Source organism: Myotis nattereri (assembly GCF_964212035.1).
Source record: "Myotis nattereri genome assembly, chromosome: 18".
NCBI classification, from domain to species: domain Eukaryota; kingdom Metazoa; phylum Chordata; class Mammalia; order Chiroptera; family Vespertilionidae; genus Myotis; species Myotis nattereri.
In genome coordinates this window covers 33,650,008-33,675,714 of record NC_138093.1, presented here as the reverse complement: position 1 = coordinate 33,675,714, position 25,707 = coordinate 33,650,008, and the positions used below count along the sequence as shown (strand labels likewise).

The following is a 25,707-nucleotide window of genomic DNA, read 5'->3' as shown; positions in this document are numbered from 1 at the left end:
GGAGTCTTTCAAGAGTTTAGCCTAGAGCAGGGGTGGGCAAACTTTTTGACTCGAGGGCCACAATGGGTTCTTAAACTGGACCGGAGGGCCGGAACAAAAGCATGGATGGAGTGTTTGTGTGAACTAATATAAATTCAAAGTAAACATCATTACATAAAAGGGTACGGTCTTTTTTTTTTTTTTTTTTTTTAGTTTTATTCATTTCAAACGGGCCAGATCCCGATCCGGCCTGCGGGCCGTAGTTTGCCCACAGCTGGCCTAGAGAGTAAACAGTTAGATGCACACTTTTAAAGGTCACCTAACCACTATATAAAGGAAGAAGAGCATGGTTTGGAGGACAACAAGGGTGGGGATTGAAAAAATGATGGATTGGATTGGGTTGGTGGCAGTAGAGAGGGAGAAAAGGGAATGGATTTGAGAGATATTTAGGAGGCATACTTGACAAAAATGTATTGATTGGATGACTGAGGGTAAGGATCTGACTTGGGATAAAAGATGATCAGTCTCCTGTAGGACATGCTGACTGAAGGCATCTGTGTGGCATTCCGAGCGGATTGTTGTGTATGAGCTCCGGAGCCTAAAGGGCAGAGAAGCTGGATGCTTTTCTGTGGACCAGCCACTGACCAGCTGAGACAAGTTCCTCACACTTCGTCCGTTTTCTCTGACCCTGGGCTCTCCGTGTTCAGAGATCCTAACGTGTTTCTCTTTGGCTTTTCAGGATTCCAGCCAGGCAATTCCTCTGGTGGTGGAAAGCTGTATCCGGTTTATCAGCAGACATGGTAAGCAGGGTGCTAGCCTTGCTCATATTTGCAAAGTCGGGAAGAACTTCCAGGAATTCTTTCAGCAGCAAGCGTAGAGACTGACTTCCCATCCTGACATTCTCAGAAAAGGAATAAAATGGTATTTGTTCATGTAATATTTTCTACTTCCGAATGGCCACACGTAGACCTTGAGAGAAAGACATCACAGGTTCTGACCCAGAAGGCCTCAGCCTTTTACCACACTTCCTTTTCTAGCTTGAGAGTGACTTTTGGATGACAGCTGTTAAGTGAATTAGTACAGCTGGCATGATGTGTGCCGGTAGTTTCACCATTACTCACCATCTTTGCACGTGTCGGTATCTCCCACTGCACAGCCTTCACCGTTACGTCACATTGGCATTTTGATCAGACTGCTTTACAAACAACTCCTTTTGTAATGTTGCATTGATTCCTAAAAACATCCAGGTTTTTTTCTGTGTGGTCTCACTGTAAACAGCATCGACAAGAGCGCAGTTAGAAGCTGGTCTTAAAGTTGTACCCCACATTTGAGAGTTGGTCGGGACTGGCTCCTTCTTGCCCCGAGTCAAATCACGCTATCTTCTGCTTAGATCAGCTGTTCTCAACCTGTGGGTCACGACCCCTTTGGCGGTCGAACGACCCTTTCACAGGGGTTGCCTAAGACCATCCTGCATACCAGATATTTACATGACGAGTCATAACAATAGCAACATTACAGTGATGAAGTAGCAACGAAAATAATTTTATGGTTGGGTCACAACATGAGGAACTGTATTTAAAGGGCCAGAAGGTTGAGAACCACTGGCTTAGATAAAGCCCAGTCTCAGAAACTCCATTCCTTCTTCACCAGCTCCTTGGTTGCTTGGACAGAATTTAGGGTTAGAGGTGAACTGCCAGAGAGTTGATCTTCCAAGTGTATGAGTGTTTAGAGAGCACAGATATCTGAGCTAGCGCCATGAAGATTTCTAGGAACTAGGCATTAGAAACTGTTTTTAGGTGCTTTCCTGTCTAATTATAGGGAAAAGGACAGAATGACCCTCGAGGAGCCAAGGAGATGTGTTGATAATTGCTGGTTTCCTTCCTCTCTCCTGACAAACTGAGACATTGCCTGGGTTCATTTTTGAAATAGCAATTATTTTAGCATGCCTACAACTTAACCCCATTCCAATCAGCTACAATTTTTCATCTTATCTCTATTCACTTGAAGTAACAGCATTTTACATCATTCCTGAACAGTCAACAAATATTTATCAAGCCCCTGATCCATGCTGGGCGCCATGCATTGCCAAACAGGAAAACAGAAACAGGGGCAATACGCTGTCGCTGTCTTTCCGTGGTTTTATGATACAGTCGGGAGGAAATAAATGAGCAAGTGAAAACTTAAAAAGAGATAAGCTGTAGTAATTCAGAACGGCCGCATAAGAAATTTCACAAGATAGTAATGATTAATGGTCAAGCAGTTGGCAAAGATAAGTCCAAACTAAGTTCATGGGAGGAAGAATTATTTGTGCCTAAAGGACAATAAGAAGAAGAGCGTCTGCACTTCTATTTGCTCATCCATGCATTCTATTCATTCATTCATTCAGCAGACATACACCTTGGTTGCTCATTGTGTGCCAAGAAAACGTTCCTTTCTTCATGAGCCCTATATTCTACTAAAGGGCAAATAAATAAATGATCACTTGGATAGTCCATAAATAAATTAATATATAATATGCCAGGGATTGGTGAGTGTCATGAAGAAAAGTAAAGCGAGGTGAGGAGATGGAGAGGAGACACTGTTCTAGGCAGGGTCAGGAAAAGCCTACGGTCACCTCGTGTGGCATTGAGCAGAGTCCTGAAGGATGTAAGGGAGTGCGCCATGAGGGTATCTGGGGAAGAGTTTGGGGGAGAAGGAGCATCAGATGCAGACATCCTTGGCATACGCCAGGGCCAGCACACAGGAGGCCAGCGTGGCTGGAGCAGAGTGAGTGGAGGGGAGAGTGGTCGTACTTCAGGGCTTTGTTGGCTAGGGTGGGTGTTTGGGTTGTGTTCTGAGTGCGTGGGAAGCTATTGGAGAATTCTGAACAGGGAGTGGTTTTTTATAGGAGGCTACTGCAGTAGCCCAGGGAACACAGGACTGTGGCCTGGGCCAGGGTGTTAGCTGTGGAAGAGCTGAGAAAGTGGATGGGTTTTGGATATTGTATCTCAGCATGTTCGGTGTGCTTACATATTGCTGACGGCAATGCAAATCGCTACAACCCTTTTGGAGGGGAATTTGGCAAAACTGCGTATGCGCTTGTCTTCTGATCAGCAATCCTTACAGGATTCACCCTAAAGATATACAACAGCTTAAAACTACATATGCACAAGTTTATTTATTGCAGCATCATTTGTAATTACAAAATATTAGGAACAACCTAAATGCCTTTATATAGAAGAGTGGTTGAATAAACTGTGGTATATCCATACAGTGGGATACTTACTGTACAGCGACCAAAAAAGAATGAGGAGGAACTCCAGGAAATGACATGGAGAGACTTCCGAGATATATCGTCAAATGAAAAAGCAAAGTGCAAAAGAGTGTCTAAAGCAGTGGTTCTCAACCTTCTGGCCCTTTAAATACAGTTCCTCATGTTGTGACCCAACCATAAAATTATTTTCGTTGCTACTTCATAACTGTAATTTTGCTACTGTTATGAATCGTCATGTAAATATCTGGTATGCAGGATGGTCTTAGGCGACCCCTGTGAAAGGGTCGTTCGACCGCCAAAGGGGTCGCGACCCACAGGTTGAGAACCGCTGATCTAAAGCATGCTGCCTTTAGCCCTGGTTGTGGTGTTTAGTTGATTAGAGTCGTCCCCATACACCAAGGTTATGGTTTTGATCCCTGATCAGGGCACATACAAGAAGCAACCAATGAATGCATAAATAACTGGAACAACAAATCAATATCTCTCTTTCTCTCTCTCTCATTCTCAAACCAATAAAATAAAAGTTAAAAAGTAAAAAAGCATGTTACCTTTCATGCAAGAAAGAAGACGATATAAGGATATATATGTGTCCTCTATGTTGTTGATTTAAAGAAAGAAAGAAAAGTACATTGTAGCTATTTAAAAAACAAACAAACATTTGTTCAGTTAAATTGAACTTTTCCCCCAAATAGGGACTCAAGGTATCCCTAAACTCCCTAGAAACTGTGATTACACTTTTTGTTTACGTGCACTTAATGGGGATAGAATCCATAACATGTGTCAGTTCTGAAGTGTTTGTGGCCCACCCGTTTGCACATTCGTACTATTTTCATGTCCCCTGGGAGGCAGATATTTAGTCCCATTATAGAGATGAGAAATCTGAGGCTCATCTGTAAATGGTGGGTAAGGGTGATCCAGGAAGATGTGAAGGAGAAGGGATGTAAGGAACAACCAAGACTGAGTCAGGATGGAAGAACTCCATCGTTTTCAGGGTGAAGGGATAAAGTTGGTTAGCAGGAGGTGCTGCTGTAGCAATCCTTTCAAGAATTCTCTAGGAGGACAATGCTTGGTGACAGCTGGATCCAAAATGGAAGATTTTGTGCCATTTCCAAATAACTTGCCCAAGTCTGATTGGTTTTATACTAAGAAAAAATGAAAAAGATCATGGATATGATGAGCAACTTGTTGGCTTTACCAAGTAGAACACACCGTGTAGCCTGGTCCCTGAGATGACATCCCTGTTCGGCTGTGGTTTTGACACCTCGCTGGGTCTATGACTGTTTCTGATGAAACAGCATGTGGCTGTTCCGCCCTATTGGTAACTAATATGGTAATATGACATTGGTACTAAAGGGGTTTTAACATGCTTCATGTTAAAGGAACAGAGAACTCAAGTGCTGTTACAAGCCCTATAATTGAATTTCCCATACTTGCTTCTCAATATTGCTTCAGTTGGATTCAGGAGTTCAGCCCTGGCCTGTATGGTTTACCTTCCAAGGTCCAGCTCAGCGGTCACCAACCTTTCAGACCTCACGGACCACCAGTGGTCCGCTGACCACCGGTTGGCGGCCGCTGGTCTAGCTGATAGAATTCAGTCACCTCTCACCAGGTAGCCCTAAACACTGGGCAAAATGTAGCAGTATTCTCTTTTGTTTTCCTAAAGAGAAATTTGTTTGAGATTTCTCTGACATCAACATTTTCAAGGGATCGTGCCATAACAGAGAGACTTCGGCAGAATAAAGGCAGGCACAGGGCTCCCGAGAAAGGTGGGGCAGGCCTGAGTGCCGCTAGTTCAGTCCAACCCTGGGCCCAGCTCTAATGCCAGGCTTCCCGGATCCCTTACCAGGTCTGCAGTTGCATGTGTGGTGCTCTCTACAAACCGTATCCATGTTCAGACTCACAGATGGCTTCTGGTCCTCCACACCTTCACTCTAGTAGCCCCCACAAGCTGGGCCTTCAGGAGTGAGTACCCATTTGTAGCCAGCAGGCCTGGGTTTGTGTCCTGGCTCTGGTGGTTCTTACTGCCTAGGCAACCTAAGGCAGGTTATAACTTATCAGTCCCCTCATCTAGAAAATGGGATTGCTGGTCCCCCCTACCTTACTTACATGGCTATTGTGAGAACCAGTTGATTTATTTATATGAAGCATGTCTTAGCAATCACCACGCATGCATTATTTTACTATGATTACATCTACTCTAACCCAAGATGACAAAGTTCTCACGTATATTATCACAGTGTAACATTCCTGCATGAGGCCGCAGTCAAGGACCAGTGGCTAGCACAGTGTCTGGCAATTTTGTCTGTTGACTGACCACTTGTCATGTCCTCTCTTTCCCATAACTATTCAAAGCATTGTGCCCTAGAGCCGCCGAACAGTGTTAGAACAGCTAAAGCATAATTGTCATCTCAGACCTTCTGACACTCCTCTGATGGTATCTGAAGGCTTGCCTGCCATGCTCGAGGTCCCTATTCCTGATGAGAAGATACCGGAAGGTCACTTCCCACTTCTCAGATGGGAACAGAGGCAAAGGTTGAGGAAGGAACCCGTCTCATAGTCTCCCTATGGAGCCAGGTGTAGAGATTTCTTCCCTTAAGTCTCTGACTTGGTGCTTTTTTCCTGTTAATGCCTTGTATCCATTCCAGTGACTTTTTCAGCATCCTTGCACATGTTTTCTCCATTGGCCTGAAGAAGGGAGAAAGGGTACTTAAATACGAATTGGCTGGCAGAGATGGACATGCAGCTAAGCTTGGAGCTGTGTGAATTTGCTTTTTCTTGACCACTTTTCCCTGACTTTTCAGGTCTGCAGCATGAAGGAATTTTCCGGGTGTCGGGATCCCAGGTGGAAGTGAATGACATCAAAAATGCCTTTGAGAGAGGTGAGAAAACAGCCTGGAAGATAAGACCAAATGTCTGCCAGCCCCCCGGACTGTTGGCTCCACTCCTCCCTGAGAGGTACCCAGAGGTTGGAAAGCCAGCTCGCCTCCCTCTTCAGCCAGGCACCTGCTCTGTTAGAGACATTTCTCCCTAGATACGCAGGGAGATGGCAGCGTCCATCTCAGCTGCCTCCTTCTCAGCCCCATTCATCCTGCTTCCTGGGGATGATCCGCTGAAACCCAAGAAGTTAACTGTGGTGTCTGGGCAGTTTATGGCTTCACCCGGAACCCTTGGTGGCAGTTAATATCAGGGCTAATGCGCCTGTTCATCGTAGCCCATTTATTATTCTGTGGGCTATTAAGGTAATGGGCAAGCTTTGGCAATTTCCGTCACTGTAATGGATATATATATAGTTTCAATTTGAGGTTGGTCCAATCATTAAATCTAATCACATCTGATAGGAAATTTCCATAGGGAGCTCCAGCATGATTGTTCTCTCATAAGTAGGTGTCCTCTGTTGCAGGCCAGGAGTGCGAGCAGCGCAGAGGGGCTGGCCTCCATGGCCTCGCTTTCCTCCCCCAGGAGCTCAGGCCCAGGCTGGTTTCGTGATGCTCAAAGAGCCAGTTGCTGTGCTCCATCCCCAGCCCATAGGGACTGTCCTGAGCTAGTCTGGCACAAGCGTATTGAACTCCTATGCCCCTCCTCTGGCCCAGGGACCCTGAGCCTAAGCAGTCTTTGCTTTATCCAGTTCCTGGGTCACCCTTGTCATGGCCGCCATACTGGACAGAGAGCTGATGGACTGGGATGAGGAACTTGACTAGATCACCCCTCCCCCACCACCTCTGCTTCATCCTACGTGTTTTACCTCTCTCACCCTCTTTGTTTTTTGGGGGGCGTTGTTTATCAGGAGAAGACCCGCTGGCTGGGGACCAGAATGACCATGACATGGACTCCATAGCTGGCGTCCTGAAGCTTTACTTCCGGGGGCTGGAACACCCTCTCTTCCCCAAGGACATCTTCCATGACCTGATGGCCTGCGTGAGTAAGTACCGTCCTGGCCTCAGACTGGCCTCTGGGCCAGAGAGTCTTGTAGCAACAGAAGAAATTTCCGCAGGGTCTTTTTTTCTCATAAGCTTTGCAGTAATATTTTCTTTTTTCAGTGAAGTTTTTCCTCCTCATCAACCCCTGGGTGGGGATTTTTTTCTTCCTGATTCACCTTAAATTCCTTTGCTTCTCTGGGCTTTGTCTTCAGTAAAATACATTTATATTTATATATAAGACATAGTCTGTGCTTATGCTTTTCATGATACACAGGGAGAAAGCATCGGTGTTGCAACTATTTCCTGTGTGTTGTTCTACACATGGCATGGCTTACCTGCTGGATATTTTAATACATGTTCTTCTAGGAATAAAAACCCTCTGGGCATAAAAGCAGCAATATATTTTCACAGAGAGATAGTCTGTTTTATCCCCCGGCGAGGTTCTCTGCCTCTTGCTCTAAAGTGATCCATGGGAAGTTGGATTAATATCGGGTCACCCTGGAACCACATCCCATTGGATTGGTGGCTCCAGAGGCTGGAGAAGGCAGTGCCTTTGAAATGGAGAAACCAGCCTTTTCCCCAAGATCTCCTTCCCCCAACCCCCACCCCGAGTTTCCAGTTTGACTCATATATGCCCTGAGCACTGTCCTCTGTTATTCTGAGAGGAAAGGGCCTGAGCATTCAGGGGCCTCTTATTTTACTTGTTGACCCACTATTTGTGGGAGTCTGGTGGGAATGAACTCTGTGGGTGAGCAAATACATGCATCCCTCCTGTTTTCATGTCTTTTTCTAAGACTGGGCCTAGGTCAACTATCTTAAGTAGACCGGGACGACCAAGACAGTACGAGATACCTTGGCTGCCCAACTCTCCCCTTGAGAATGCTCATCCACTGCTTCTCATTTTTTTTTTTGCAAAAACATACTCATTATATCCACATGACACACAGGAAGTGGGACGCTGGCCATCATGGAGGCCATCCTGTCCTGCCTACTCTACCCAGGCATCGCCTGGGGCCACACCTGTAATTAATCTGTTCATGGTGAGAGTCAGGAAACTTCCTAGATATCACTGTTAACAGGGGCAGCCATTGCTTGTCTCTGGACACATTTTTCTCGTCTGCACTGCAGATAGCGAGGGGAAGATGAGCCAGACTTGTGCAGAGGATAAGGCGATGCATGGGTAGAGTAGGCAGGACAGGACTTGCCCAGGCTCCCTCCCTCCCCACACGTAGGCCCTCCAAGGCTGGGTGTCGAGCAGTCATAGCAGGTTGATGGATAGTTCCTTGTCTGTGGTTGTCTTAATAAGAGGGTAGATGCTTAGGGAATATCTCCAAACCCTTCTGTGCCCAAGGAGCACTTACCTTAAGTCCTGCACTGGTAAGTGTTTGGAGCCCAGCATGTATCCCCCACCCCACAAGCCACAGGGATGAAATGCCTTGTACAGTGCACCAGTGTTGCATAGACTTGACCTGGCCACTCTGTGTTTCACCTGCGGGTAGTACTCTTCTTACCATTACTCCCTGGGATCTCAGCCACAGTGGAGGTAACACATGGCTTTCTTCTTTCAGCAATGGACAACCTACAGGAGAGAGCTCTGCACATCCGGAAAGTCCTCCTGGTTCTGCCCAAAACCACTCTGATCATCATGAGATACCTCTTTGCCTTCCTCAATCAGTGAGTAGACTTCCCAGTAAGCAGCTGGGTCAGACCTTGGCTTCGGCCACTAGAAGTTTACATACGGATCTATGTCAGTTCCTCCAGCCCAATAATGGCTGGGCACTTACTGTGTGCTGGGCACAGATGTAGGCTGTCTGCATACATTGTAAAATAAGAGACGAAAGCCCTGATATCATTTAGCTCACATTCCAGGGGAGGAGACAGGCAATGACAGAAACATCAGTTACTAGTAAGTGCTTAGGAGAAAAATAAAGAAGTGTTAATTAAGGGATAGAGTGCAGGGCTGAATGGGGTGGGGCTGAAAGGGGGAGCCTCCATAGGGGGACGGTCAGCAAAACCTCCCTGAGGAGGTGTCACAAGCAGCAGCCTGAGTGAAGTAAAGGAAGGAGCCACAGGGATGTTCAAGGCTCTCAAGCCCTGACAGTCATGGTTATAATGGTTTGGATTTGAGAAGCCATGTGATCTTTGATCATGTGATCTGATCTATATATGTGTATTTTAAAAACCCACCAACTGCTTCATGGAGAAGTTACTGTAAGAGAGAAGGCTGTGAAGAGAAGCAGGTCGACCCTTCATAGGTTATTGTACCATCTCGGCTGGGGTGCGGGGATGGTGGCTTAGACTGGGGAGGTGATGGAGGGTGGTGGGGAGGGTCAGGTTTTGGATCTATTTTGAACATGGCATTGACAGGACTTCCTGGTGGGTAGGTTGTAGAGCAGTGGTTCTCAACCTTGGCTGCACATTAGAATCACCTGGGAATCTTTTTAAAATCCTGATTTCTGGGCCTCATCCTCCGGAAATTCTATTTCTTTGTTACTAATGTTGTGGCCCCACCCCATAACAAAGAAACAGAATTTCCAGAGGATGAGGCCCAGAAATCAGGATTGTAAAAAGATTCCCAGGTGATTCTAACGTGCAGCCAAGGTTGAGAACCACTGGTGTAGAGTGTGAGGAACAAGAAGAATTCTACCTTTTTAGCATGAGCAACAGGGAAGTAGTGATGCCATTTGTGGAGTTAGGGAGGACCAGGTGTGAAGGAAGGAATCAAAGCCAGGTGCCAATGCAGGCATGTTAAGTTGAGGGCCCGTTAGGCCTCCAAGGGGAGATTGTAAGTTGGCAGCCGAACATGGGAATTTGACACTCGGGAGAAACGCGGGGTCAGTGTAGCTGGAAGAGGGGTCTGAGGGGACCTTGGGCTTGGCCAGAGCATCTCATCCAAGCAGTGTGTTCTTGCCCAGGGCGTAGGAGTCCCCACGTGGCAGCAGAGTCCGCAGCGAGGACATGTGATAGCCTCTCGTAGGCACCTGTCCTTTCACTGCAGCTTCTCCTTCAACCTCCTGGACCAAAGGTTATAAATGGGCAACCTGAGGGCCAGATAAGGCCCATAGATGTGTTTCCTTCAGTCCACTGTATCTTGAAAATATTGAAACATTTAAATACCAGGGGTATCCTTAAAAACATCTAGATTTCTAGCTTCTCTTGGAAAATTGATTAGATCTGGCAGTGCTCGATCTGCCTCCCCACGTGACAGCAGCTCCCTGTGGAGTAAAGACTGCTGTCTACTGAGGCAGGCACTGCCCCGCTCACCAGACCCCAGCCCTCCCGAACACTTCCTCATACCCAGGATGAATTCAGTTGCTACTTATTGTCACTCTTGCTTTATGGTCTTTTATATAGTGGAGAAAGATTTTTCTAGATCCATGAATCTATTAAAAGGAGAAAAAAATTAGACCAAGGGGCTTGGGTTTTTTAGCACATATTTCTGTGTGAAATGAAGAGTCTTCCTAGTTGATTGGTCTCTACTTCCAAGGAATGCAAGGTGAGAGACCAGTTCATGCGCCTCAGCTTGCTTACAAGTGGGCCTGGCTCTGTAGGTGTCTGGGTTAGTCCCCCCAGCCTGAGACCTTTCTGGGTCACCCACCCTGCTCTTTTAGCCCTGTTGCTGGCCCTGAAGAGTGACAGAGGGTGCTGGCTCTGCAGCCTGCCTCCTCCACAAGACTGTGTCTGCTCCACTCATCAGCCAAGCCCTGACTCAGCACCACAGCTGCCTTTGAGTTCAGAGCCCCCCATGACTCACACAGTCACATGCTGCCCAGTTAGGTAATTAATGCCTGTCAGGAGAAGCGGGTAGGCTCTTGTGAATCAACTACTGCTGAATGTCCGCAGCCCTGCTGTCCATTCCTGGACTAGAATCAAGGGTCTGGTACCAAGAAGCAGTCAGAATATTATAATTACAGAAAATATCTATGGAACCCCACCGATGTGCCAGCTACAGTGCTCAGTACTTGGCATTTAACCTTCACAACAGCCCCATAAAGGAGGCATAGAATCGCCTCCATTTTTCAGTGAAGAAACTAGGGAACTAGACAAAGTCATGGAACTGGCAAGCAAGGGAGCTAGGACTCAAAACCAGGTCTGTTTGACCCAGAAATTCTTGGGATATTTTGGTTTTTTCTTATAAATGTAATCAAAGAAGGAAATGTGCATCATTAACGAGTAAAAAGTCCAAGTTTCCAATACTAATCCTGATTTTCTCATTCTCCCCAAAAAGCCTGTGTTCCCAGCCATAATGTTGAACTTTTTGAAGTTGCACATAAGCTAATGAGTTGGAATCCATTAGGAGGATTCCCTGGTGGTATAGACAAAACTATAGAAATATAGCACAACTCTTAGAGGAGACAGCAGATATATAAGTTGACGCAAAAAAAGAAGGTTTTTTTTTTTAGAGAAGAAGCTGTTAGCAGTATTATTTAGTTTAGGTGTTTCCTTAAAGATCAAAACCCAGTGTTTGAGGTCTTATACTGGGTACAGGCTTCAGGGTTTCCAAGGACCATTAACACCAGTAGGTACAAAATTGTGTGTATTTGTATGTGCACATTTATGAATTTTCTGGGGAGAGAATTTCCAGTTTTTGTCAAATCCTTGAAGGAGCCTACGTCCTCCCAAAATTAAGAACCATGGCTTTAGCTCCTACACCTAGGTGTTCCTGTTGCAGATTGGAGATGAAGGATCTTGGTCTATATTTTAATGGAAGTAAGAAATGGACCCGGACCTCTGAGACCACAGTCCATGAAGATGTGTCCCCTGCATTGCAGCCACCTATGACTTACACAGGCCTTGCCTTAGAAGGGTTCCGGGTTCAATTCTGGTTAAGGGCACATGCCTGGGTTTCGGGCTCGATCCCCAGTAGGGGGCATGCAGGAGGCAGCCGATCAGTGATTCTCTCTCATCACTGATGTTTCTATCTTTCTCTCCCTCTCCTTTCCTCTCCGAAATCAATAAAACTATGTTAAAAAAAATAAAGACATCTCAGAAACTTCTGGTCTCCTTCCCTGTTACCAGAATATTGTCAGACCACACTACAGACACAGGGCCTGCCTCCTCCTGTGCCCTCCATGACACCAGGAACCAGCCAGCCTGTGATTTGCTACAACTGGTGGTACCTCATCCTCAGTTGTCCCAGCTGAGGTTACCAAGGTCATTTCCAGTCTCTCTCAAGTTTTTATTTGACTGAGAAGTAGACTTGGAAACATCTCCCAGCCTTTTCTGGATCTTCTCTTTTAACTCAGGAGCCAGAGAAGGATTGCAAAATTAACTTTTTATGACCTCCTGTGAAGCGATCCAGCCCCTGAGTTCTATCACCTCGCATCGCCGGCCTTCCTGCGTTTGACAAGGTCCTAGAAAACAGTGACTCTGAGTCATGACAGTTGCTCACATTCGCTGGACCATCTCACAGGTTCTGCCGGCATTCTCTAAGGGGGGTGGGCAGCCTATCAGAATCTTCAACAGAGGAGGGAACCCTTGAGTTAGAGAGAGACCAACTAGGTAATTTGAGTCTGGATGTGGGATGCACTAGAAGTAAACTGCCCAGCTCACATGAAGTCAGCGGAGTCGCAGGCCTCGGTTCAGCATCAGAGGGTTTGGGTGTCTTCTCAGGCTCTGGCAGAGTCCAGTGCTGGGGACTTTCTGCTGATGCCCCGAAGGAGGCAGAGCTCCTTAGCAGAGCTCACTGTTTTGCAGTTGGGGGGCAGGAGGGGGAGTATATCCAGAGCTGGCCCAGCTTCAGTGCCTGGACAAATAGAGGCCAGTGGGAGCCAATCAGGTGCGGTGGCTCATTGAAGGGCTTGGGTCCTTGGCCAAGGTTGGAGGTGTGGCTGGAGCAGCTGCTGGCTGGAAAGAGGGAGTTCCCAGAATAAATAAATATCCGATAATGAAGTCAGACGGCATCCAGAGGAAGCCTGAGCAGGAGCTGAACAGCGTGCTGACCTTTTCCGGAACAAATCCTGAATGTAATAATAGAGGAGGATGTTATGAAAATGAAAAACAATTGCATTAGCTGTTCCAGAAAGAACTCCACTGGCTTGATGGAATATAAAAGCTAATCCGTTGGCTTTTAAACAAAATAAGCCTAGATCTTAGAATGGAATATCCCTAATAATTTGATTATTTTTCTATTGAAGAAGGTACACAATGCCTGTGTCCTCTAACCCTATTATGACCGGGGCAGCCTGAGGGTCTTTGTCTGCCCTGTCAGCTTAGAGGGGCTATTGGAGCTGTATCCAACTATGCAGGGGGGACTTGGTGGATAAGATCTGGGGTGGGATGGTAAGGATTTGATCGGGGAGCTGGAGAGAGAGGGGGTGACACCTGCAAGGATGTGCTTCTGCTTTGCCTTTCCTTGACTCCTGAGTGACCATCGTGGTGATCATTCCCAACCCCTCCTCCTCCCCAACCCTCCTGCCAACGTTTTAGAAGGGTTCTGATGCCCAGGGAAGCAGGTGGCAATTTGCAGAACTTCTGTTCTTGCTCTTGGCTGTGCCCCTGTGATTGTGTTTTCTGGGCATTCATGCGCATGCTTTCCAGCTTGCACCCTTTCCCTTCTCCTCCAGTTTGTCACAGTTCAGTGAGGAGAACATGATGGACCCCTACAACCTCGCCATCTGCTTCGGACCCTCGCTGATGTCGGTGCCTGAGGGCCACGACCAGGTGTCCTGCCAAGCGCACGTGAACGAGCTGATCAAAACCATCATCATCCAGCATGAGAACATCTTCCCAAACCCCAGGGAGCTGGAGGGCCCTGTCTACAGCCGAGGAGGAAGCATGGAGGATTACTGGTAGGGGCCAGGGCTGGAGCGGGGAGGGCATCACCCACACACACTGGCCTGGGGGCCAGATGGCCAAACAAGACCCAAGGGAAATACCCAGACCCGCCCAGCCTCCCACTCCCAGGTTCTTCAGGCTGCCAGGGTCTTGGGTTGGTGTAGGCCAGGGGTCCTCAAACTTTTTAAACAGGGGGCCAGTTCACTGTCCCTCAGACCGTTGGAGAGCCGGACTATAGTTTAAAAAAAAACTACGAACAAATTCCTATGCACACTGCACATACCGTATTTTGAAGTAAAAAAACAAAACGGGAACAAATACAATATTTGTATTTGCATGTGGCCCGCGGGCCGTAGTTTGAGGACCCCTGGTGTAGGCAGTGCCCCACCTTGGCCCGGCCTATGGAGGAAGTGCCATTTCACGGCACCTTTCTTCCTTATGAGTTCTGAGTGGTCATTATCTTTCATTATATTCTGAACGGTAATGACAATAATGATAGTAATATCAGTGCTCGCTAGGAGAGGGAATTTTCTACAGTTGTTCACCAGTCCCCAGTGTCTCTCAGGGTTCCGCTCTGCTGTGCATGGCGCCCGAAACAGTCCCGGTCTCCGGGGAATTTCATATTGGGAAGGCTTAGATATGGGGCATAATTTGCTGGCTGGGCGTTTGTAAGATGACCATTTAGGTGATTTCAGAAATTCATAAAGGGAGAGAGGGGTAAGCTCCATTTTCAGCAGGTTGGCACAGTTTCACCCTGAAGTGGGATTAAATTCCGTGGGGTGAGGTTTTTCATGACCTGGCCTGGGAGCAGAGATATGACAGGATCCCAAGGCACATAGACCCTCCCGCTGGACAAACACTGAGTCACTATTTCCGTTTTACAGAACAAGTCACTGCAATGCAGAGAGGCAGTGACGGTCTTTCAGGCCACCCCATGGTGGGGATTGCACCCTGATCTCTCGTCCTTTAGTGCAGGGCACTGCCCACTGCCCCCAGGAAACCACTTCCTGTGTCAGTTTTCCACTAAACACAGACAGCTGCCTCTCTCTTTTACTCCCTAGCACCCCTTACCTTCTCCTCCCCCTTCTTCCTCCCCTGAAAATGTTTCAGCCTGGGCTGAAAGCATAAGCCAGCCCAAACCAGATTCCATCTGAATTCAGCATCTGGAACCAATTCAGCCAGCCCCATTGCTATGGACTGAGGTAGGGAGAATAAGGGAGGTTGTTTACTTAGAGGCCGATTGGTCCACACTGGTCCCTGATCTCCACAGAAGGAGCCTCCTGCTCAGGGAGTGAAGAAAGGGACATCCATGTGTCGTGAGCATGAAAATATCACTGACATCCGGGCTCGGTCTTCTCCACTGTCCTGCAGACCCCAGTACCTGGGTCCGGGCTGGAGAAGCCTCGGCTTGCCAGCTCAGAGAGAAAGCTTGTTGTCCCTGACAGGTGGTTGGTGGGACGGGGAGGTTGTTCAGGTCTCAGCCTGCTGGCCGAGGAGCTCCCGGGAGCTGTCCTTGTACATGTGACTGGGAGGGTCAGTTTCCCCTTGCACGAGTGTTGGGAAGCTGTGGAACAATGTTCCCAATTCCTGCTTTACCTTCCTTCTAAAGTCTGCCCTCAGTTCTCAAATATGAAATCGCTGCAGGCTGGGTTTATCCCAGGACATGGTCCCTCACACCTCCTCCTGGGTGGTCTCAGCCAGTGGAACAGACGGAACCCCGGCAGGGGGTGGGAGTGGGGGCTCCAGGGGCACAGACGGGAGGGCACCTTCCTCCAGTTCTCTCCAAGGTATTCCCCTCGGCCCCATGTTGTTTGTTATGCATCCAGCGTTTATTGGCAGCCTCTGGAAAAACCACAGATTACACGGGGAATGTTCTACCATAGACTGGGTGGGAGGGACCAGAGGATCAAGAGTGAATGATCTTGGGGTTAAAGGGACCATCTCAGCCCTGGATTCACACCCACTCAGAAGGCTCGCAACCTTCCCTTTCCTTGGGGGAGAGAGAGGTGCCGGTGCTGTGAGCTAAGGCCATGAAGGAGATGGGGGAGGGGTGGCAGTAGGCGTGCTAGGGTCCAAGGATTCTGGAAAGTGGCCAGGACAACAGCTAGCCAGGAAGAGGGAGCACAGGCCACTTGGCCTCCCCATGACCGTGGAGAGGAGGCCATTCACCACATTTACCACCTGAGCCTGGAACCGGTTTTCCCGGACTATTGCTGGGTGGCATGCCAGCTTCTGAGACCACAGGGTTGGGCCTGGGGCAGCCGTGCGCAAACTACGGCCCGCGGGCCGCATTCAGCCCGTTCGGCTGTTCTATCCGCCCGCGGAACCGAAAGAGCGGAGGGTTCTCTTGCTCTCCCCTCCGCTCCTTCACCAGCAGCAGTGTTAACATGTATTAGTTCACACAAACACTCCATCCATGATTTTGTTCTGCCGTCCGGTCCAGTTTAAGAACCCATTGTAGCCCTCGAGTCAAAAAGTTTGCCCACCCCTGGCCTGGGGTGTTGCTTGGGTGTTGCTTGGGTGTGAGCGTACAGTGAGAAAAACGGGATTTTAGGGCAAGAAGGAACCTTAGGAAACATCATCTTGCCTTTACCTTAGAGCAGTGGATTTCAAAGTGGGGTCCCGGACCAACAGCACCTGGGGCTGGTTATAAACGCGAACGACCTAGTGCAGTGGTCAGCAAACTGCGGCTCGCAAGCCACATGCGGCTCTTTGGCCCCGTGGCATGGGCCACGAAGTTTCAATCGCACTGTACGTGCACGCCCGCACGTGTTATTTTGGCTCTTCCACACTCAAGGGGCCAGTTTGCCGAGCACTGACCTAGTGAATCGGAAACTCTGGGGCCGAAGCAATCTGTTTTTAACAAGCCCCCCCACACTCTCTGAAGTTTGCAAACTGCCCCATCGTGGATGGCCACATAGATGGGCTTGGAACCCTGCAGAAAAGTGAGCCTTGGTCCTGTGCATCCCAAGGGTTTCCAGAATGTCACCAAACTCATCAGAGGGTTTTTAGTCCAGAAAACAGTGAGAAATTGTGCCCAGATTTTTTGACAAAGCGGAATCCCCATTCATGCGCCCCAGAATGTTCTCTGGAGCCTGGAGGACTCCTTGGAACTGACTGCTCCTAATGAGGTTCGTTCTGAACTGGCCTCTTGGTCTTTGAGGACCTTCCTAGGAGTGAAGGACCCATTCCATGAGAAGGGAGAGGTATGGGCTCAAAGGTAGACCCTGAGGCCAGGTGGTGGGGTTGGGGGGGGTGATGGAAAGGCTCACTCATTACTACCACATGCCAGAGAAAGAACCTTTGGACATGAACAGGGGGTTTTCTACCTTACTAAGCACTCTGAAGTCTATGAGCCAGGAGATCAGGCGGCAGAAAGACATTCCTAGTAACTTCCCTGGCCATTCTCGATCCTCAACCCCGGATGATTCTAGACGGGACGAATTTCTTCCCGTCTTGACCTGACTGTCTCTTGCGCTCTTGCAGAGTTCAGCCCGCAGCAGACTCCTCTTCCCATCCATTTCTGTGACTCCCCTCCCACTTTCTTTCCAGTACCTGGAGCTAAACTGCAAGGCGTCGTAGAGACATCAAGCACATTGAGAAAGAAAGAAAGGAAGTCCCGCTTATCAATCACCCCCTCTTATTTCACTGAATCCTCATGTGACTCTGTGAGCTATACTGACCATTTATAGATTAGGTCACTGAAGCTGGAAGAGACCAGTAACTTGCCCAGGGCCACACGGCTTCCAAGTGTCAGAGTGGATTTTTGGATCCGGTTGTATCTGATACTAAATCCTAGTGTTTTTCTTCCACCGTGCTCCCTCCAGGAACTAATTCACCTAGAGAAACAGCCCTTGAGGAGTTGGGTTGTTTTGTAATTTTGAAAAAATTTATAATTGAAAAGGGGTTCGCTTGGTGTCAAGATACTGTAAGCAGACTGCAGTGGTTTTTGTAGCAGGGGCTGGAGTAGGAGCCTTCTCTGTCATTCTTGGCGTCTGTCGGTGTGTGCAGTCAGGATAGAGAGCGCATGAGGTAGACTCCATGCCTGAGCCCCGAGGACGCTGTGTGAGAAGAAGACAAGAATTCTGAGAGCCAGCTGAGCCGGGTTCCTCTCGCTTCTGTTGCAGTGACAGCCCTCACGGAGAGACAGCCTCGGTCGAAGACTCCACCCAGGATGTGAGCGCGGAGCACCACACGAGCGATGACGGTACGAGGTCCTGCTTGGGGTCTGCGGGGCTCCCCGGGTGAGGCCATCCTGTGCTCCCAAAGAGCCTTCCGCCCAGCAGTCCCCTGCACACAGGCAGCGAGCCCTTGCCCCCCTTCCCAGTCTTAAAGAGGCAGCCCACCCTCTCAGACAGAGAGGTCTCTGTATCAGACCAGAGGTGAAGACTGCACATGTCATCGCCCCTCGACCTCTTGCCCCAACACCCTGCCCTCGCCCACCTCACAGCTCCTTGTCTCGCCAGCATGTCAGTTCCTGTCCCAGCGCAGACTGCTGCCAGGGAGCTAGAGACCAAAGTGAAGAGCTCACTTGAAAAGCAGTAAGCCAGGGGAATACAGACGCTGGGTGCCAAGACTCCAGCAGAAGCCAGAGGGGAGTGGGAGTGAGGACTCAGAAACCACACGCGCTCGCGTCTGCCCGCTGGAAAGACTGACCCTTTCCAGAGAGAGTGCAGACCTGCGGGCGCTGCGGCCGGGGGTGTGCGTCGGGATGTGGACACAGCTGCCATCCGCGGGCCCCTCGGCCGTGCCCATGATAACCAGGGACTGTCCAGCCAGCACCTTCCCCCTCCTTCCAGCAGTTTTGTGCCCCATTTCTGGATCTCTGGGGCTCTGGAAGGCTCAGCAGCTGACAAGGGGCCTTAGAATTTTCTGGGCATAAGAACAAAATGGCACAGTCTGCGGGGCTTTCCCTGTTCCCGCCTTGCCGTGAATTCTGCAATCCTCAGCCAGCTTTTAAAGGAGAAAACATTAGGGCTGTTATGCAGGCCCTGATGTCAGATGGATCGGTATGATGATTTGCCACATGGGAGGAAAGTGGGTGAACTAGGGAAATAGTATTTGGTTGGAGCCTGCTGAGGGCCCACCAATGCTAGAGGCTTTATGTCTTATGACCTAATCTCTGGTGCAATAGATAGCGCTGCTATTCTTTGAGAAAACTGAGTTAAGAGGTCAAGTGCCATGCCCAAGGCCGGCGGAACTGAGAGTGGGTATGTGGCAGGCCTCCTCGGGTCTGCCTCCTGCCGTGAAGTCTCGGCCCTTTGGCCTTTAGGTTCACTTAGATTCTCCAATTCCCAGACAGGGCTGATTGAATCTCTTTCATTTACTCAGAATAACACACTTCAAATCCTTTCTTTGAAAGTAGACATATAAATAAATGTGTAGTATAATGTGTAGAATAACGGCTAACACATGCGTAGCACTTACTGTGGGCCAAGCACTTTTACAAATTGTTAAACAAACCAAACAAACTCATAGACACAGATGACAGAATGGCGGTTCCCGGAGGGGTAAGGGGCCGGGGAAGGATGAAGAGGGTAAAGTGGTCAAATAAATGGTGACAAAAGGAGACTAGACTTCCGGCTGCACGCACAAAATAGAGTATACAGCTGTACCCCAATAAATTCATGTTTGTTGGTTTGTTTTTTAGTATATTTTTATTGATTTTTAGAGAGGAAGGGAGAGGGAGAGAGAGATAGAAACATCAATGATGAGAGAGTATCATTGATTGGCTGCCTCCTGCAAGCCCCCTCCTGGGCATCAAGCCTGCAACCCAAGCATGTGCCCTTGACCAGAACTGAACCTTCCAGTCTGCAGTCCAATGCTCTATGCACTGAGCCAAACCAGCTAGGGCAATAAATTCATTTTTAAAAAATTATTAACTCCTGAGGACAATTTTATGAAAAAAAAAAAAAAAAAACCACTATTATTATCCCCATTTAATAGACAAGATGGAGGCTCACACAAAAGTAAAACTGCATTGCATTTGTAAACCCCTTTTATTTTTTCTGATCACATTTATGCACGTTTTTTTCATATAGTGTCCACAAAATGTATTTCCATATTTTGTTTCTTAGAAAGTTGATTGGGCAAGTTATTTTCTCTTTATAGAAACTAAAAACTCATGTTGTACTAGGGCAGTGGTTCTCACCTTCCTCACGCCGCGGCCCTTTCACACAGCTCCTCATGTGGTGGTGACCCCAAACCATAAAATTACTTTCATTGCTACTTCATAACTGTAATGTTGCTACTGTTATGAATCGTCATGTAAATATCTGATATGCAGGATGTATTTTCATTGTTACAAATTGAACATAATTAAAGCATAGTGACTAATCACAAAAACAATATGTAATTATATATGTGTTTTCCGATGGTCTTAGGCGACCCCTGTGAAAGGGTCGTTCGACCCCCAAAGGGATCACAACCCACAGGTTGAGAACTGCTGTACTAGGGAGAATGGCTAGCATAAATAATTATTTAAAATACAATATGATAAATGTTCTGTGATTCATGGAATCTAGATATATAAAAGCTTCTGGTCTGCCGTTCGACTGGTAGCTATGATGAGCACTGCCCACCAGGGGGCAGACACTCAATGCACAGGCCTGGAAACATGGAACAGACTGATAAATCTCAGAGGGACGTGGGGAGAGGGGAAGAGATTAACCAAAGGTCTTATATGCATACTAGAGACCTGGTGGGTCCCTCTGCCTGGCCTGCGGGGATAGGGCTGAATCCGTGCACTGGGGCCTCCGACATCCCCCGAGGGTCTCTAGTTGTTTTATAATCAGAAAAGAAATGATGAGAGAGACAAGGATTCCTGGTGGAGGGAACAGCATGAACAAAGGCAAGGAAGGGTACACAAGTGCTTTCAGGGTGGCACAGTCTGCACAGGAATTACCTGCTTTAAGCATGATCCATGGCTCATTTTTCATATAAGGTTATCTTCCCACCACTGTAAGTTCAGCTCATTGGGCTTTTCCGCTCAGTTTCCTGAGTCTGTGAGTCCCAACATGTGTTTCCTTCCTCTCCACTCCTCTCAGAGTGTGAGCCCATTGAGGCCATTGCCAAGTTTGACTACGTGGGCCGGACAGCCCGAGAGCTGTCCTTCAAGAAGGGGGCATCCCTGCTGCTTTATCAGCGGGCTTCTGACGACTGGTGGGAAGGCCGGCACAATGGCATCGATGGACTCATCCCCCATCAGTACATCGTGGTTCAAGACACGTACGTTGGGCCCCTGCATCTTTGGGGCTCCCTGGCCGCACTGTGGGAGGGAAACCATTTCTGGAGCCATCGGGGGATGAGGGAGACCAAACCCCCAGACTCAGTGGAGAACTGTTTTTGGTTCTCGCCACACTCTTTCCCCCTGGAAACCACTCCTCCACCGCCAGTCAGCACTCATCCCCACTTACAACTGATGAGGGATAATGAGGCCTTATTATTTGATCACTTTCTAAAGATCAGGTTGGGGAAATATCTTTATTTCTCTTTCTCTCTTTTTTTTAAACAACTATGCCTACCCCAACCTGTTGGGCCCCTGCTTGCATTTTCCCACTGAAATGAAAATGCTGAGTTCCTTTTCTAGGAGAAAGCCAGCTTACGCAGCCTTGTGGAAATGACCCAGTCCATTTAGCCCAGATGAGGTAGACATGGGGAAAGGAGGGGAGAAGATGTCAGGGAGCAAAGGGGGCGGCTTCCTAGAGGGGCTGCTGGTTGGTTCCCGCTCTTTGAAGCAGTGTCTCCTGGCAGGAAGGGTTTTCCTGTGCCCCCAGCCAGCCGCCCTGCTCCTCTGCCCCGCCTCTGCCCTGCTTCCTCCGCTTGGATATGATGCTGTCAGTGTGTTTAGTCCTTCCCTTGATATTATTTTTTAAAGGTTGATATCCTGAACGAGTCTGCACCCTCCCAGCCTGTCCCCAACTCGTTCTGCGGGGAAAGCCTCCCTCTGTTGATAACATCGCAAACCTGGTGGCCATCTGTGCGTGGACAGGACCCTCCCAAATTTAGCGTTATGGCTTCACTGCGGGACCGAGAGAAGACGAATTGTGGGGGAGAAGGGGCTTTCCTTGTCATCAGTAGCCAGAGGGGCCAGAAAGCAGTGGCGAGACCTGGGACCAGCTGGGACGCTCTAAGCGGGGCTGGATGTGCTACGACAGAGTGGCGGGGTCCTGCCTCAACGCCAGCAGCTCCAGAGCCATGCAGAGCGGCCTGTCCTTACCCGAGCCTCGGCAGATAAATCGCAACCGGGACGGCCTCCTCCTCCTCTGGGAGGGGCCCCGGCCCAGCTGCCCCAGGACAGCAGCGTGGGGTAGAAGGCAGTGCCTGGAATCCAGGTGTCCCCTAGCCCAGCTTTCCAGAGGAGCTCAGGATCCTGCAGAGCTCAGCGGGATTATTTATTTTTATTTAAACGACCCTCCCAAGGCCCTCAGGTGTCCTGGCCTCTGCTCGCAGACCTGGCCCAGCCAGGCGTCGCTGCTGCCTCAGAGCCGTCGCATGTGTTGGCGGGGTTCGCGTGTGTTGGGGGGCCATCTTGCCGATTTAACACTGTTTTCTGTGTTGTTTTCCCTGCCTGCCTGCCCCTTCTCCCCCAGCGAGGACGGTGTCGTGGAGAGGTCCAGCCCCAAGTCTGAGATTGAGGTCATTTCTGAGCCACCTGAAGAAAAGGTGACAGCCAGAGCGGGGGCCAGCTGTCCCAGTGGGGGTCATGTAGCCGATATTTATCTTGCAAACATCAACAAGTAAGCGCTGCTTTTCATTTTCTGCTCCTCTGACTGACTCTGCCACACCCAGCCTCACCCTCTGGCCTGAGCCTCCACCCCGCTGCACGGGCTGCAGCTCCTGGGCCCAGCAGTTTGCATGCGCTCCTGCTGCTGCAGGGCAGGCGGGCGAGCGGAGAGCCGCCCAGCCTCGGCACAGGGCCGGCCTCCACTGGCTGCTGTCCTGCCTGGGAAGGTGCGCCCTCTGTCCCGCTTCAGCCCAGACCTTCCTGGTCGTCTGACTGCTCAGCGCTGGCCAAAGCTTTGGTTCCTTTAAGCAACTTGGTTTTACGCTGTTCTCAGAGGTGCCTTCTCTTTTCCAATTCCTACTCAAATAATAGTCTGTGATGTCTTTCTTGGCCTCGTCTGTGCACAGATCTGAAGTCTGTGTGTCTTCTAGGCTCACGTTAGCCCAGAGGCTTAGTCAGATGGCCCGTGTCTGTCCCCCACACACATACACCCCGTCCTGCACGCGCCCCTGCGAAGGAAGGGAGACCACTGTGCCCCCAGGAGAGCTTTGTCTGAGCTCTCCTTCCTCGTCTAACTCCTACCTCCTTCTTTCTGCCCTTTCACACCAGCGGAGAGACCTGTCCATTTCCCCCACTGCTTTCGCCCTGTGTGTTATCCTCTCTCAGTCCCTTTGCAGATTCCCACTCCTGCCCAGCAGGCTCTTACCTCTGCCCCAGCTTTCACTGTGGCTGTTAGCAACATCCTGGGGGTTTAACTCCACCCACACCCGATCTGGCTGCCTAGAGGGATCCCACGCCTGCGTGCTGCTGCCTCCCCTCGAGACATTCAGGTTATTGGAGAACTAATCTCATCTCAAGGGGCCAGACACCAAGTCCCAAAGCCTACAGACCTCTTTCCGCCAGACCCTGAAACTTGGCCCCATGCCAGCAGGATGACAAGCCCCAGGGCGCTCCCGATGAATATGGATTGGAGATGATGAGCAGTTTTTATTCCCCGGCTTTGGAGGAATGAAATGATTTGCACACTGAAAACCTGTTAACCGCAGCCTCTGGACACTGAAACTGGAAGGAGAATAAAAGATGCTTGTTGTTTTTAAACCGCACCAGGTCGCCCAGATCTCTTGGCTTTTTTCCAACCAGATGGTGGCAGGGGGCGTGGTTGGGACACGTGGCTCTTCTCCATCTCTTTGGCCCTCCAGTTAGTAAGTAGCTTACTCAGCTCACTTAGTGCAGTTATCATCGAAGTCAGACCAGTAAAAATGATGGAGGCTTTTATTTCTTTCCCTCCAGCGTGCCCTGCTGGGAGGGAGAGCTAGTAAAAAGTAATTGTGGGCTAATCACATTTTTTTCCTTATTTACAAGTCTACGTGAATTATAAATCTATAATCATAAGACCATAAGCCTGTTATTAGCCCAGAAACCAAGGCAGGGTTGGTAGAGGGAAAGTTAAATAATTAGTTAGGTACATATTTTTAAACTGTTATATATATTTGACACCATTTGTACAAAGGAATTGTATGGAGTCACAGCTGAAACAGGCAAGGGATGGACATCTGGTAGAAGGCTTTCCCTTGAGCTCCTTGCTTGGTGGCGTCAGGATGGGGAGTTTGGAGGACATAGTCTGCCTGGGCACCGGCCCCCAAGCATGTCATGCCCTTAGGAGTGACTCTGCCTTCAACTCCTGCCCCAGCTCCTACTCCACACATCCCTCCTCAGGCCCCTCACTGTCCTGAACGCCCCTGATTCTCTCTCACCCAGGCACACCTGGTCACCTCCTCCTGTCCCTTCAAGACAGTTTGAAGATTTGCCTCTTTGGGGGAGCCTTTCTGACAGCCCTAGTTCCTCAGGGCTGAGTTAGGTGCCCTTATTCTCTGTTCCTAAAGCAGCTTGAGTGTCTTTTGCACTCACATCCACCATCGGACTGAGCTCTTTGCAACCAGGAGCTGTCTTCCCCTCTACATCCCTGGGGCCTGGCCAGGACCTGGCACACGCCAGCCTCTCCACACATCTTCTCAGCAGCTTTCGCCTCGTGAGTCAGCCACCCGAGTGGAAAAGGAAGTCAGCAGTTACTGGGGTGCGGCATTTCAATTTAATGGCACACATTGACTGAGCACCTACTGTTGTGCCAAGTGCCGATACTGCTTAGTCAAAGCTGTAAGGTAGTCCCGGCCTCAGAACTCAGTCTGCCGAGCCATCACCATACAGACAGGTAACTAAAGCCGTGCTGCAGATGCTCTGAAGGAGCAGAGGGGGGCATAGTCGGTTCTGCCTTCCCCTGGAGTTGGGGTGCCAGGGAAGACTTGGCGGAGACCGTTATTTCGGCTGGGCTCCATAAGACACCGAGAACATCCTTTTTCCACTCGAGAATGGCTGGCTCTCACCGCTGAACCACTGAGCAGGCAGCTTCATGGAATAGCTGCTTTGTGCCAGGCCCTGGACCAGGCCCTGTGGATATACAATGAGGAAGACCTAACCGGTTAAGAGAACCAGGACTGACTTAGGATGCCGGCCCTGCCTCGTAGACTAGGTCCACCCCCTACCTTCTTCCATCCTCAGCTCTCACCTCAGCCCCGTCACCCTTCATTGATTTCAGATCAAAGCTGCTCAGCTACCATCCCAAACCAGAAGTCCTACTGCTTCTTAGATTAGGTCCTTTCGAATCTAATTCCAAAAGAAAATGGAATTGTTCAGCAGTAGGCAACACCCATGTAAGTAGGACTCTGCCAAACCATTTCGTAGGAGAGCCTCCGTGGTCTGAAACCAGTGGACACAGAGCCAGGTTCAGCCCAGTGCTGGGTGACTTGGGGTCACGTCGATGTATTTCCACCCTAAGAACATGCAGAAGCTTGGCCCTAACTCTGCAACACTGCAGCCTTTTGAAAAATACTCTGTTCCATGTCTGCAAAAGTGAGTAGCAACAGCCTCTGGCCAAAGCCCAAAATGATTGCAGCCTTGTAGTTGGAGGAAGAAAGAGGCTAAAATTGGAAAAGTCAAGTCTCCTCTTACCAGCAATTCCCCACCTCCTTGGTGATGGTGAAACTTGTTCGCTCCCTGGG

General features: G+C 49.2%; 1 protein-coding gene across 2 annotated transcripts in view; it reads left to right on the top strand.

Moving 5' to 3' along the window:
* SRGAP2 (SLIT-ROBO Rho GTPase activating protein 2) overlaps positions 1 to 25,707 on the top strand; it is a 245,527-nt gene that overhangs the window by 213,590 nt on the left and 6,230 nt on the right. The window contains exons 14-22 of one of the 2 annotated variants that reach the window (XM_081113000.1): positions 719 to 779; positions 6,034 to 6,111; positions 7,017 to 7,151; positions 8,718 to 8,823; positions 13,716 to 13,940; positions 18,054 to 18,133; positions 20,973 to 21,153; positions 22,518 to 22,664; positions 23,583 to 23,754. In XM_081113000.1, coding sequence (XP_080969126.1) covers positions 719 to 779; positions 6,034 to 6,111; positions 7,017 to 7,151; positions 8,718 to 8,823; positions 13,716 to 13,940; positions 18,054 to 18,133; positions 20,973 to 21,153; positions 22,518 to 22,664; positions 23,583 to 23,628 — 1,059 coding nt within the window. In that variant the 3' untranslated portion in view covers positions 23,629 to 23,754. Of the gene's footprint in view, positions 1 to 718; positions 780 to 6,033; positions 6,112 to 7,016; positions 7,152 to 8,717; positions 8,824 to 13,715; positions 13,941 to 18,053; positions 18,134 to 20,972; positions 21,154 to 22,517; positions 22,665 to 23,582; positions 23,755 to 25,707 lie in introns of those variants that run through there. The other variant, XM_081113001.1, reaches the window with a different exon arrangement.